General features: G+C 44.1%; 1 protein-coding gene across 3 annotated transcripts in view; it reads left to right on the forward strand.

The window, feature by feature from the left end:
* LOC137347754 (glutamine synthetase-like) overlaps nt 1-13,732 on the forward strand; it is a 68,089-nt gene extending 54,357 nt beyond the window's left edge. For all 3 annotated transcript variants that reach the window (XM_068012662.1, XM_068012663.1, XM_068012661.1), the window contains 3 exons: nt 2,024-2,151; nt 2,994-3,193; nt 12,868-13,732. In XM_068012662.1, the coding sequence (XP_067868763.1) occupies nt 2,024-2,151; nt 2,994-3,193; nt 12,868-13,165 (626 nt within the window). In that variant the 3' untranslated portion in view covers nt 13,166-13,732. The remainder of the gene's footprint in view (nt 1-2,023; nt 2,152-2,993; nt 3,194-12,867) is intronic.
* Nucleotides 13,733-15,561: the final 1,829 nt, after the last annotated feature.

Here is a 15,561-nt window from a genome sequence, read left to right on the forward strand (position 1 = left end):
GCCGCTTGTTCCAGACCTCGCTGCTCCCCACTTCCCTGGCCAATTGTTCCCTGCTCGCGCCACCTCGCGCTCCGTTCGGTCGGTTGCTCCCCGCCCCCCTCCACCCGCTAACTCTAGGCCACATCGCTTCCCTCCTCTTGGCCACTCGCTCCCACGTTTGATCAGTCACCACGCGCCGCCCGAAGAAGCAAGGTGGGCTGCAAGGGGTGACGTAGGAGCGAGTGGCCGAGAGGAGGGAAGCAGCATGGCTTGGGAGCTAGCGGCTGGAGGAGGTGCAGGGAAGCAGGGAGCGAGCGGCCTGAGAGCAGGGTGGAGCGATGTGAGGAACAAATCGGCCAGGGGAGTGGTGGAGAGCAGCGAGGTCTGGAGCAAGCGGCTAAGTGGAGGAAGCGTCGAGGCCTGGAGCGAGTTGCTGAGGGGGGAGAGCGGCCAGTGGGGTGGAAACGGGTAGCGGAGATCGAGCAGCAGCCTCAAAGTCTCCCAGTCAGCCGCTTCCTCCAGCCAAGTGGGGGGCTGGTTACCCAATGACGCTTTATTGTGCATGCGCGAAGATGAACCAGGCACGGATAAGCTATGACGTTGGCGCTGCACGATGACGTCATCCCGCGCATGCGCTACTTAGTCCTGGCAAGATGTAGCTGCACATGTGCGCAGTTTGGCGCACTCCGATGACGTCAGCAGGCCGCTGCATTATCAGGAATCACTTTGTTATTTAAATGGAAAGAGATTACAGAATGCTGCTGTACAGAGGAATCCAGGTGTCCTTATGCATGAAAGACTAAAAGTTAGCATGAAGGTACAGCAAACAATTAGGAAGGCAGATGGATTGTTGGTCTTTATTGCAAGGGGGATGGAGTATAAAAGTAGGGAAGCCTTGCTACAACTGTACATTGGTGAGACAACAACTAGAGTACTGCATACAATTTTGGTTTCCTTATTTAAGGAAGGGTATATTTGCATCGGAGGCAGTTCAGAGAAGGTTCATTCGGTTGAATCCTGGGATGAAGAAGTTGTCTAATGAGGAAATGTTGAGCAGGTTGGGCCTATACTCATTGGAGCTTAGAAAAATGAAAGGTGATCTTATTGAAACATATAAGAATCTGAGGGGGCTTGACTGTGTAGATTTTGAGAGGATGTTTCCCCTCATGGGGGAATCTAGAAGTAGGAGGCAAAGTTTCAGAATAAGTGGTTGACCATTTAAGATGGAGATGAGAAAGAATTTCTTCTCTTAAAGGGTCATGAATCTTCAAAATTCTCTACCCAGAGAGTTGTGGATGCTGAGTCATAGAATATATTCCAAGTGAATAGGTAGATTCTTGAACTACAGGGGAGTTGAGGGTTATGGGGAATAGGCAGGAAAGTGGAGTTGAGGCTAAGATCCGATCAGCCAAGATCTTATTGAATGGCAGAACGGGCTCAAGGGGCCGTATGGCCTTCTCCAGCTACCACTTCTAATGTTCTTATGTTCTTGAGAGTTGGCCACTTTCTGATTCTACCATCAATACGGCCCCTGCTCCCTTGGCTTTAGTTTGTTATTGTACCACTACCCCTTGTATCTATTCCCCACTGTCTCTAATTTATGTATACCGTTGCTAACACCAGGTTATTATGAAAAGTCCTGCACTAATAGGGTCCACCACCCCCAACCCACAGCCTACTTGCCATTTGTACATGTTGCATTACCCTGTTCCTGGTATAACTGTGGCCAATATTACAAAAGGCAAAAAAAAACTGATCAAGGGTAATATATTCATCTGTTTTTTTTTCTACTAATCGTTATTTATTTTGCTTAGCTGGTACACCTGAGACAGACAAAGTGGATATGTGAGGTAATTAATGGCCTGGGAAGTTGGAGGCAATATCGTAAATATTTGTTTCTACTGGTTTGTAAAGCCATTTCTAATAAAAATACAGAGGGGCAGGAATAAACATTGTAAATGGGATATGAAATAACTGATTTAGAATTATGTTGTAGATCCTGCACATTTAAGTTACTGCATGCTAACCAATATATCTGTCATAGGACCCTACTATTGTGGCGTTGGAGCAGATAAAGTCTTTGGTAGAGATATAGTGGAAGCTCACTATAAAGCATGCCTCTATGCAGGAGTGAAAATATCGGGCACCAATGCTGAAGTCATGGCATCACAGGTATCCAGTTTTTTTTTTATTCATTCATGAGATGTGGGCATCGCTGGCTAGGCCAGCATTTATTGCCCATCCCTAATTGCCGTTGAGAAGGTGATGGTGAGCTGCCTTCTTGAACTGCTGCAGTTCATGTGGTGTAGGTACACCTACAGTGATGTTTGGAAGGGAGTTCCAGGATTTTGGCCCAGCGGCAGTGAAGGAACGGCGATATAATTCTAAGTCAGGATGGTGTGTGGCTTGGACGGGAACTTGCGGGTAGTGGTATTCCCATGAATCTGCTGCCCTTGTCCTTCTAGGTGGTAGAGGTCGCAGGTTTGGATGGTTGCTGCAGTGCATCTTGTATATGGTACACACTGCTGCCACTGTGCATCGGTGGTGGAGGGAGTGAATGTTTATGGATGGGGTGTCAATCAAGTGGGCTGCTTTGTCCTGGATGGTGTCAAGCTTCTTGAGTGTTGTTGGAGCTACACTCATCTGGGCAAGTGGAGAGTATTCCATCACACTCCTGACTTGTGCCTTGTAGATGGTGGACAGGCCTTGGGCAGTCAGGACATGGGTTACTCGCCGCAGGATTCCTAGCCTCTGACCTGCTCTTGTAGCCACGGTATTTATATGGCTACTCCAGTTCAGTTTCTGGTCAATGGTAACTCCCAGGATGTTAGTGGGAGATTCAGCGATCATAATGCCATTTAATGTCAAAGGGAGATGATTAGATTCCCTCTTGTTTGAGATGGTCATTGCCTGCACTCGTGTGATGCGAATCTAAGGCAGAGGTTGCATGTGTACCTAACCCTTTACTAGGAATTTAATTAAACTATGAACTTATTTATCTCTTTTTCTTCCAGTGGGAATATCAAGTAGGGCCATGTGAAGGGATTGAAATGGGAGATAATTTGTGGATTTCCAGATACATCCTTCATCGCGTTTGCGAAGACTTTGGAGTTGTGGCTACATTTGATCCAAAGCCAGTAACTGGAAACTGGAATGGAGCTGGATGCCATGCTAACTTCAGCACAGAAAAGATGAGAAAGGAGGGAGGGCTCAAGTAAGATGGTTTGAATTATTTGTAACTGCTTATATCGACAATTGAGAAACTAATGTCATGGGTTCAATGATATCAAGAAGACGTGTTGCTTAAGTGTAGGAGGCTCAGTTAAATCTGATAACTAACTTAAGTATAGTTAGTAAGTATCTATGCTGTTAGAACTGCTCAGTAATGACAGTGATTGATTAACTTATGCATTTGAATTGCTAGGATCCCTAAATTGTTCCAAGCTCATGATTAATTTTTAGAAGAATAATTGCAGTATCAATAATTGTGGCTCTTGGCAGACATGATATTTAAAGCTATTACCACTTTGAAAGTACTGATAGGATATGTTGTGTGTCCCCTAAGAGCTTTACCCTCTATATACAGAATGACATCTGTCGTGTATATAATTTCTGAGCTACATTCACTAAATTTAAATGTTTCTTTTCTTAATTGCAGTTCAGAAAAGTGTCCAAACATGAATAATTGATCATTCAAATGCAATAATGACTTGCATTTATGTATCACTTCAACCTTAAAAAATCCCACAGTGCCTTGCAGAAGCGTAATCAGACACAAAACAGCACTGAGTTCAAGAAGGAGATAGGAGCACAAGCGACTAAAATCTTGCTCCGAGATTGGTTTTAAGGAGGACATTAAAGGACACGAGGGAGGTAGACAGGCAGTCAGGTTTAGGGAGGGAATTCCATAACATAAGATTTAGAAACTAGAGAATGATGCAGGTTCTGGGCTGGGGTGGAGAGGGTTGGGTTGGGGGGGAGGTGGTGGAAACTTGGAGGAGGTTTGGCTTGGTGGGTATCGGGTAGGAGAAAGATTCAACACAGGCTGAAGAATAGATGATCTCGGTGACAATCAAATCCTTGAGCTCCTGTCACTTGTTGGAGGTGATGGTGGAGCAGCATGGAGACTGATTTTATAGAGTTGTTTGGCAGAGGAAAATGGAAGCAGATCATCTTTGCTCTCCAGGATAATGCTACAAGCAATTTTGACAGATTAAAGCAAGCCTGTTGGTGTTTGATATGATCTAGCTAGACCAGGTGGTGGATGACTAAACCCATGGTATACCAGATACAAAGTAATATTGATAAAATGGAGGAATAGGCTAAAAGGTGGCATAGAATTCATTGTCAGTACATACAAGGTGATGCATTTTAATTTAAAAGAAATAGCCCTGACTGTACTCCAAATGGAAATAGGCTTAGTGCTATGAAAAAGCAGAGCAATTCCATCTTCATTTCCTCTGAATCTGTCCCTGGAAAAGCTCTTCCCCTAAGTAATTTATAACTGTGCTTTGTGTTTCCCAACTACAAAGCTTTATTCTCTCCCATTGTTCCCTCCGGTATAGCTCCCATTTTTGTTTCCTCAAATGCAAAGGTCACAGACCTGAATGTGTCTGGCACAACTGGTTCAATCATCCATTAACAGATTTGGCTGGACCACAGTAGGTGGTATCAAGCCTCACTGCTCTCTACCAAAACCATCCTCTACTCCAGAACTATCCTGGAGAGCAAAAAATAAACCTCAGCTTATTTTCTTCCCACCCACCATCTGCTTAAACCTCTCTCCTCTACCCCATACATTCTCACTTGCAATAAGTGCAAGGAGATCTTGCACTTGTTTGTCACTATGATTGAGACCACCATTCAGCTTCCCTTTACTGCTTCTTCACCATTCCCTTGCTAAACCTTCCCCCATGCCTGAGCACTGAACTGTTTTTTCTCTCTTGTTTCACTCCCATGTCCACTCAATCTCTCTGAGCTCATCTTGTCCATGAGAATCACCTCTTGCTCCCTTGACTCCAGTCAACAGCTGACCACCCAGTTTCCCTCGGTTTCCGCCCCCCCCCACCCCCCCCCACCCACCACTGCCATGCTCGGTGACATTATAAATGGTCTCCTCTTCTCAGATATTATTCCTTTCCTTTCAAAACTGTCACCACCTTTTGACCCCTCTGTTCTTGCAGACTATGGCCCTTTCCCCAATCTCCCTTTCTTAGCTAAAGTCATTGAGCATGTTGTCGTCTCCCAAATATCTGCCTGTCTTTTCCCCAGCTGCCTGTTTGAATTTTTCCACTAGATTTTCATCCCAACCATAGCATCAAAATGGCCTGAACCAAAGTCACGAATAACATTGTAATTGTGAACTTGCTGCATTCTCCTTCTTCAAACTTTCAACAGCCTTTGACGCAGCTGACCACACCATCCTCCTCCAATGCCTTTCCTCTGCTCCCCAGCTCTGTGCAGTTCCCTCATTTTGGTTCCACTGTTGCCTATCTGATCATAGCCAGACCATCTCCTTACCTTTCCGATCATAGCCAGACCATCTTCTGCGATGCTTCTCTTCCTGTCCCTGCAACATTATCTCCAGATTCCCCCAAAATTCTATTCTTGGCAACTTGCCCCTTCCTCATCTATGTGCTTCCCCTTGGCCACATCAACCATACACATGGGGATGTGTGCAGTGTGTTGACAGCACCCAGTCTACCTCCCCACCACCTCGCTCAATCTCTCTGATGTCGGTGTTGTCAGACTGCTTGTCCAGCATCAGGTCTTCAATGAGCTGGAATTTCCTCCAGCTAAACATTGGTAAGACTGAAGCCATCACCTAAGGCTCCTACCACAAACTCCATTCCCTTGGCCCCACCAATCTCTAGCTATTTTCATTGGCTGAAGCCTATGTTTTGCAACCTCAGCCTCCTGTTTGAATCAGAGCTGAGCTTTTGACCCTACATCCTCTCCATCTAAAATAATGCCTACTTCCACCTCTAGTGATTTTGTAAATGAAAATAAGGAAATAGCAGAAATGTTGAATACTTAATTTGCATCAGTAGAGGAAGAGAATAGCATGCTGGACACCTCAAGGAAACTAATATTATATCAATGACAGGGACTCCCCAAAATTAATGTAGGCAAAATAACAATAATGAAGAAAATAATAGCACAATGACAAAAACAGTGACAAATCCACAGGACCGGATGTTTTATATCGCAGGGTTTTAAAGGAAGTAGGTGAGAACATTGCAGCTGCCCTAATTATAATCTTCCAAAGTTCTGTTGATTCAGGAGCCATTCCTTTACATAGGAAAATTTAACATGTTACTCTGCTATTTAAGATGAGAGAGGGAAACCGGAGAATTCTAGACACATTAGCCTAACATCTGTTGTTCGGAAATTGCTCGAGTCTATCAGTGAGGATAAAGTGATGGAACACCTTAGAAATGATCAGCTGGTCGGAGAGAGCCAGCATAGATTTGTAAAGGGTATATCATGGCTGACGAACCTGATTAAATATTTTTGAAGTGGTGACTAAAGTTGTGAACGGGGGAGTGTCTAAGGATGTTATTTGTATGGACTTTCAGAAGGCATTCAAAAAAGTTCCTCATAAGAGACTGTTAGCTAATGTTGATGTTCATGGTATTGAAGGCAAGTTATTGACCTGGTTAGGAAACTAGCTGAGTGGCAGGAGACAGAGAGTAAGGGTAATGGGCAAGTACTCTAATTGGCAGGTTGAAATTAGTGGCACAGCACAAGTTGAAGCCTCAACTATTCACTGTATTTATTAATAATTTAGATGATGGGATAGAGAGCCACATGTCAAAGTTTCCCGATGACACAAAAATAGACAACATTGTAAGCAGTGTAAATGGAAGCATAAAATTACAGAGATATTAACAGATGAAATGAATGGGCAAAACTGTGGCAAATGGATTTCAATATAGATAAGTTTGAGGTTATCCACTTTGGACCTAAAAAATGTCCTTGTGAAATGTTCTAAATTGTGAAAAACTAGAAACAGTGGAGGTCCAAAGAAACTTAGGCATCTACATACACAGATTGTTAAAATATCATGAACAGATACAGAACAGAGGCTAATGGAATACTGGCCTTTTATATATAGCAGCACAGTGGCACAGTGGTTAGTACCGCAGTCGAACAGCTCCAGCGACCCGGGTTTGGTTCTGGGTACTGCCTGTGCAAAGTTTGCAAGTTCTCCCTGTGACCGCGTGGGTTTCTGCCGGGTGCTCTGGTTTCCTCCCACAGCCAAAGACTTGCAGGTTGATAGGTAAATTGGCCATTGTAAATTGCCCCTAGTGTAGGTAGGTGGTCGGAGAATGGTGGGGATGTGGTAGGGAATATGGGATTAATGTAGGATTAGTATAAATGGGTGGTTGTTGGTCGGCACAGACTCGGTGGGCCGAAGGGCCTGTTTCAGTGCTGTATGACTCTGTGGCTAGAATACAAAACCTGAATCTTAATAAAGGAGACTACGAAGGTATGAGGCGTGAGTTGGCTATGATGGATTGGGAAATATTACTTAAAGGGATGATGGTCGATAGGCAATGGCAAACATTCAAAGAGCGCATGGATGAACTGCAACAATTGTTTATTCCTGTCTGGTGCAAAAGTAAAATGGGAAAGGTAGCCAAACCATGGCTTACAAGGGAAATTAGAGACAGCATTAGATCCAAGGAAGAGGCATACAAATTTGCCAGAAAAAACGACAGACCTGAGGATTGGGAGCAGTTTAGAATTCAGCAAAGGAGGATCAAGGGATTGATTAAGAAGGGGAAAATAGAGTACGAGAGCAAGCTTGCGGGGAACATAAAAACTGACTGTAAAAGTTTCTATAGGTATGTGAAGAGAAAAAGATTGGTGAAGGCGAATGTAGGTCCCTTACAGTCAGAAACAGGGGAATTTATTATGGGGAACAAAGAAATGGCTGACCAACTAAATGCATACTTTGGTTCTGTCTTCACAAAGGAGGACACAAATATCATACCAGAGATGTTGGGGAACACAGGGTTTAATGGGAGGAAGGAAGTCAATATTGGTAGAGAAATGGTGTTGGGGAAATTGATGGGATTGAAGGCCGATGAATCCCCCGGGCCTGATAATCTACATCCCAGAGTACTTAAGGAAGTGGCCCTAGAAATAGTGGATGCATTGGTGGTCATCTTCCAAGATTCTATAGACTCTGGAACAGTTCCTACAGATTGGAAGGAAGCTAATGTAACCCAACTATTTAACATGAAAAGTCGAGAGAAGACAGAGAATTATAGGCCAGTCAGCCTGACGTCGGTAGTGGGGAAAATTCTAGAGTCCATTATCAAAGATTTTATAGCAGAACACTTGGAGAACAGTGGTAGTATCGGATAGAGTCAGCATGGATTTCCGAAAGGGAAATCATGCTTGACAAATCTACTAGAATTCTTCAAGGATGTAACTAGTAGAGTTGATGAGGGACAGCCAGTGGATGTGGTTTATTTGGACTTTCAGAAGGATTTTGACAACGTCGCACATAAGAGATTAGCGTGTAAAATTAAAGCGCATGGGATTGGGGATTTGGGGATAGTGTATTGCGATGGATAGAAAATTGGATGGATAGGAAACAAAGAGTAGGAATAAACAGGTCTTTTCCCGAATGGCAGGCAGTGACTAGTGGGGTGCTGCAGGGATTGGTGCTAGGACCCCAGTTATTCACAATATATATTAATGATTTAGATGAGGGAACTAAATGTAATATCTCCAAATTTGCAGATGACCCAAAACTGGGTGGGAGGGCAAGTTGTGAGGAGGATGCAGAAAGGCTTCAGGGTGGTTTGGACAAGTTGAGTGAGTGGGCTAATGCATGGCAGATGCAGTATAATGTGGATAAATGTGAGGTTATCCACTTTGGTAGCAAAAACAGGGAGGCAGATTATTATCTGAATGGCTATAAACTGAGAGAGGGGAATATGCAGCGAGTCCTGGGTGTTCTCGTACCCCAGTCGCTGAAGGTAAGCATGCAGGAGCAACAGGCGGTAAAAAAGGCAAATGGTATGTTGGCCTTCATAGCGAGAGGATTCGAGTACAGGAGCAGGGATGTCTTGCTGCAATTATATTGGACCTTGGTGAGGCCACAGCTGGAATATTGTGTGCAGTTTTGGTCTCCTCCTTATCTGAGGAAGGATATTCTTGCTATAGAGGGAGAGCAGCGAAGCTTTATCAGACTGATTCCTGGGATGGTGGGACTGACATGTGAGGAGAGATTGAGTCGGTTAGGATTATATTCACTGGAGTTCAGAAGAGTGAGATAGGATCTCATAGAAACTTATAAATTTCTAACAGGACTTGACAGGGTAGATGCAGGAAGGATGTTCCCGATGTTGGGGGAATCCAGAACCAGAGGTCATAGTCTAAGGATAAGGGGTAATCCTTTCAGGACTGAGATGAGGAGAAATTACTTCACCCAGAGAGTGGTGAGCCTGTGGAATTTGCTACCACAGAAAGCAGTTGAGGCCAAAACATTGTATGTTTTCAAGAAGGAGTTGGATATAGCTCTTGGGGGCGAAAGGGATCTAAGGATATGGGGAGAAAGCAGGAACAGGTTACTGAGTTGGATGATCAGCATGACCATAATGAATGGCGGAGCAGGCTCGAAGGGCCAAATGGCCTACTCCTGCTCCTATTTTCTATGTTTCTATAAAAGGGTAGAAGTTATGCTGCAGCTATACAACGTCCTAATTGACCACAGCTACAGTATTGTGTTCAGTACTGGTTGCCAAACCTTAGAAAGGATATATTGGCCTCAGAAGGAGTGCAGCATAAATTTACCAGAATGATACCTGGATTCCAAGGGGAGATTATATCATAAACTAGGGTTGTATTCCTAGGTCTTTAGAAGGTTATGGAATGATTTGATCCAAAATTTCAAGGTTATTGAGGGGAACTGATAGGATAGATAGAGAGAAACTATTTCTGATGGTTGGGGAATCTAGGACTAGGGGACATAGCCTAAAGGTTAGACCTCGGTCTTTCAGGAGCGAAATTAGGAAACGTGTTTATATAGAAAGGTTCATAGAAGTTTGAAATTCTCTCCTGTAAATGACAGTTAATGATAGATCAGTTGATAATTTTAATTGAGATTGACAGATTTGTTTTTGTTAACTAAAGGTATGAAGGGATGTGGGCAAAGGTGGGTATATGGAGTTAGGTCATAGACCAGCTGTGAACTCATTGAATCGTGGAACAGGTTCGAGAGGCTAAATGGCCTAATCCTGTTCCTATTTCCTGTGCCTCTGCCTCATCTCGTCTGCAGCTGAAACCATTATCAATGGCTATGTCACCTCGAGACCTGACCATTCCAATGCTAGCCTGACCAACCTCTCATTCTCTACCAGAATAAATAAACTTGCCATAAATTTCAGCTCATCAACTCTGTGCTGCTCGTATCCTATCCCACACCAAGTCCTACTTATCCATCAGAACTGTCCTTTGTTACGACCAGGTGAGGCAAGGGTCTCGGGCTCCCCTCTCAGCCCTTTCCTGGTTTCGCCATAACCAGGTTTAATTTTTAAAACACCATGTTTTTAGCTTCCCCTCAGTGGGTCCTTGCTCACTGCTCTCTAATTGTAATTACAAAGAAATCAACCAGACAGGCTATCTCAGATTTAAACAAGAAAAGTGTAAGTTTATTTACCTTAAAACTCTAACTCAGTTAAAACTAAGAATACGCAATGCAACCACGCTAGCATGCATACACGATAAACACACATGCAAATAGAGACAGAGGAAGAGAAAGAATTAAGGGGGAAAGGTTTTACGTTTTAGATGGAATTCAGTTATTGGTTCTGGGTTGGATATAAAGTCTTTGATTTAAGTTAAGACTTGCAGTTCTCGTTGGCGCCCAGTGCACATTTTCAAACTTGTTTAGCTGGTACCAGAAGGCTGCAGGAGTCTTCTGTCTTAAGGCTTCAGTTACTTCCGTGGGTCCCTGGAACTTTTCATGAGAAAGAGAGAGACAGACAGAGAGAGAGGTGCTCTCTTCTTGAAGTTCACTTGCAGTCTCTCCCAAAAACTGTTCTGTGAGCACAATTCAATTAACTCCAGGTTGGTCAACAGGTTAGTCATGTGACTAGCCTTTTTCTTGAGACAGCCTCGCCTGCGAGGTTTGTGGATTCCTCAGAGCTTACCAGACATTCTCAGTACGGGGTGGAATGCTGGCTCCTCCACATTCAATGACCCTCAATATCTCTTGATCATCACTATTGACAAACAAAGTGATTCTTGACAACGCAGCCTGCCACTGATGACATCCGGCTGCGCCTATGTGCGCACATGCGCAGACGGGATCCTGCTCTCTGCGTGTGCACTGTGTTCCGACTTGTCGGGTCTGGTTAGCGCATGCACCGATGACGTCATCGCGTGACGTGTGCATCTTCGGACACTGTGCCTGGTCGGCTTCTGCTCATGTGCTTTACCCGTACAGCAATGCAACGCCAACGGGTATACACGCATGCGTCAAGCTCCGCTCCCCCCACCCCACCACTCGCTGCTCTGTGGCCACTCTGCTCTTTCGGCCACCCACCCCCCCCACTCGCTGCTCTCTCCGGCCACTCTGCTCTTTCGTCCGCTCTGCTCCCTCCCCCCACCCCCGTCCCCGGCCCGCTCCCATCTCTGTCCCGCTTCCCCCTGTCCCGCTCCCCCCTGTCCCCGCCCACTCGCTTGCTCTCTCCCTCCCACCATTGTGTGCTGCCATGTGTTTAGGATAGGTTGCCTTGGTGTGATTATTTGAGCAGCGCCATCTTTAGTCCTGGCAGCTGCCTGAAGTCGCAGACTGACTTTAAGTGGCACATTCTGCATTTGCGCATGTGCCACTGCAGCACCACCTAGTGGTAGTGTTGTCAGCAAATGCAGCCATTCTGTGGTCTTTTCAAACAAGTTATAAATGTTCAAATGATGTTCCATTTGACAAAATTAATATGTCTCATTTTGGCAGCTATGGTTTCCGTCACACTTTGCTAACTTGTATTAGCTGCCAGTCACTCAAAATCTCACCTTTAAATTTCCAATTGTCATGTTTAAATCCATTTTTGACCTTGCCCCACCCAATCTCTCCAAGCTCTTGCATCCCCACAGCCCCTTTGAACTTTCCTCTAACTGGTGCCCATGTTTTCTGTTGTCCAGGCCCTATGCTTCAGAATTCCTTCCGTAAACCCTTCTCTTCCTCCCTCTCCTACTTTAAGACCTTCCAAAAACTCCATCTCTTTGACTAAGCTTTTCATTTCTCTATCTAATGAATCTTTTTTATTATTTACATCTCTGTGAAGCATCTTGGAAACTTTTCCTCTGTTAAGAGCATTGTATAAATGTAACTTGATGATGATTGGATATGATCTTCAAGATCCCTTGGCACGGCAAATCATTTGATAATTTATGACCATGTTGCACAGTTAGTGATCACTCAACTAGGAGCACAGAGAACTGAGCTGAGCTGAGGCGATCAACAGATATCCCCCTCTCTTGCGCAGAACAGATTTGTGCTTTCTAGCAACTGATTGCTCGAATTGTCTTCATGCTTTTATATAGCAACCATTAATGTTGATCATTTTTCAACTAGATCCTGCATGATTTTATTATTGTTAATTGATCACAATCCACTTTTCAATTGGGTGTTTTTTTTTGTCAATTGATTCTTCAAATATGCTGTGTTAAAGGGCAGGACCAGCATTGTTTCTTTGTTCCACTACCACCTACTGTCATGAGAATCTCATTACTATGTAAAAGACAATAAAGCACATGCTGTAATACACACTCCTCATTTTGATGTAGATCCTAGATTGAAATAACCCAGGATGAGGAATGAAACACTCATATTTAACATTTGCATTTACAAAATATTTGGTTTAGGTATATTGAAGAAGCAATTGAAAGGCTGAGTAAGAGGCACCCATACCACATCCGAGTGTATGATCCAAAAGGAGGGATGGATAATTCCAGAAGACTAACTGGACAACACGAAACATCAAATATCCATGACTTCTCAGCTGGAATAGCAAATCGTGGGGCTAGCATCAGAATTCCGCGTTCCGTTGGACAAGATCGTTGTGGATACTTTGAGGACAGAAGACCAGCTGCAAACTGTGACCCTTATGCTGTTACCGAAGCCCTGGTCAGGACCTGTGTCCTAAATGAAACTGGAAATTAGCTAAAATGTTGCACTTAGTGATGGGATTTAGCACTACAGGGCTCCGTAGTACAACTGAGGTTGAGTAGTATTTTATCCAATCCAAAAGGGTTGTCTTTTAATCGATATCTCTTAAAAGCCAATTTGCACAAGGCTTTCAAACACTTTCTTGAATGATGATTGTTTAATACTTGTTCTATTTGGAAATGGGATTGTACCTGTTTGTGTGTATATATAGCACATTTAATATTCTTAACAGTTTCCATTGATGAATTTAGCATCAAACTTTAAGTCCAAATAGGATGAAGTTGCAGGGTAACAGGAATTACTCTTATTGATGTGCAGCTTTCTGATATCAAGTTTTTCCTTGAACATAATAATTTCTATAAAATGCAGCATAAAAGACTACAATTTCAATCTCCTCTAAGATACTCAAATATTTGCAGTATGATAATAGAAGGGGTCTCATTTTAGTTTGTATTTTTTGGTTCGTGACTTCAATATAAAAAGCAAAATGTGTAAGTGAAATAGTTCATGTTTATTCTGATATTTCGAGTTACATGGAATAAACCTCTTTGGGCAGATATGTATGAGTTTCAAAAAATTTGATAACTAACTTGCTGTTCTTTATACTTGCACTTTCCCACAGACTTCCTATTGGCTTTAGCACTGAAACGTGCAGTAATTGGAAATCCATGTTAGTACATGCCCACTACAGAGGACCCAGCACCTGTGTGAACAGGACAAGCAACTGTAAAATGCGCAGAGGCCAAACAAGGAAGTTTAAATTAGGATAGAGTCATAACGGGGAGAAGGTGGATGTGGTATATTTAGATTTTCAGAAAGCTTTTGATAAGGTCCCACACAAGGGCCAGGTCATCTTGTCCCGCAGCCAGGAGCAGTGGCGGGTGCAGAAAATGGTGGCCAACCCCCACGGAACCTGCACCACTGCGATTCTGTGATGGACGGTCACAACATACAGATGGCAGCCGCCCCCATAATCACATTGCGGGGCAGTATCGGCAACACCGTGAATGGCATCATCCAATGCGGGAGGAGGTGCTGCCGTCATTTTTAAAAAGCTGCCAGCCTTACAAACAAAATGCAGAGTTGTTCCCGTTTCCACCCACCCCCCCCCCCCCCCCCCCCCGCACGCAAATCCATTAAATAATGCAGAGTTGACCCCCTCTTTGGTGGCACCAGCTTCTCATGGATGGGAAAGTGAAGGCGTGTGCGTGCCGCACGTCGAGCTCAAGATTGGGAACGGATGGGAAGATGACGGCGGATAACACTGAAATTTATGCAGAGAGGTATTTCCAATATTTAAACTAGGATCCCGTCGCAGAGTAGCAGAGGTGCCGCCGCAAAGCTTCCCCAGCCCCAGGAAGAAAGGGCCTGGCATTTCCAGCATGGGTTCCGTGGCGGTCACTGCCACTCCGATTCTCTGGCCCCTCCCCTCCATGGAACCCGCCGTCGGGAGGACAAGATCCAGCCCAAGAGGTTAGTAAACAAAATTACAGCACATGGCATTGGGGGGAATATACTGGTATGGATTGAGAAATGGTTAACGGACAGAAAACAGAGTAGGAACAATGGGTTATTTTCAGATTGGCAGGCTGTGACTAGTGGGGTATGGCAAGGATCAGTGCTTGGGCCCCAGCTATTCACAATCTATATCAATGATTTGGATGTGGGGATTAAATGTAATATTTCCAAGTTTGCGTCTGGCACAAAACTAGGTTGTGAGGAGGATGCAAAGATGCTTCAGGGGATTTGGAGAGGCTAAGTGAGTGGGCAAAAATTTGGCAGATGGAATACAATGTGGAGAAATGTGAGATTATCCACTTTGACAGGAAAAACAGAAATACAGAGTATTTCTTAAATGGTGAGAGGCTGGGAAGTGTTGAACTTCAAAGGGACTTGGGTGTCTTTGTTCATGAGTCACTGAAAGCTAACATGCAGGTACAGCAAGCAATTAAGATGACAAATGGTATGTTGACCTTTATTACAGGAGGATTTGAGTGTAGGAGTAAAGATGTCTTACGGCAATTATGTAGAGCCTCGGCGAGACCGCACCTGGAGGATTGTGTGCAGTTTTAGTCGCCTTACCTAAGGAAAGATAACTTGCCATAGAGGGAGTGCAACAAAGGTTCACCAAACTAATTCCTGGGATGGAGGGATTGATTGTTTTATGAGGAAAGATTAAATAGACTGGGCCTTTATTCTGTGCAGTTTAGAAGAATGAGAGGTGATCTCATTCAAATGTACAAAATTCTTACAGGGCTCAACAGGGTCAATGCAGGAAGGATGTTTCACCAGGCTGGGGAGTCTAGAACCAGGAAACACAGTCTCACAATGAGGGGCAGGCCAGTTAGGATTGAGATGAGAAGGAATTTCTTCAGTCAGATCTTTGGAAT

This window comes from Heterodontus francisci, chromosome 32 (genome assembly GCF_036365525.1).
Source record: "Heterodontus francisci isolate sHetFra1 chromosome 32, sHetFra1.hap1, whole genome shotgun sequence".
NCBI lineage: Eukaryota > Metazoa > Chordata > Chondrichthyes > Heterodontiformes > Heterodontidae > Heterodontus > Heterodontus francisci.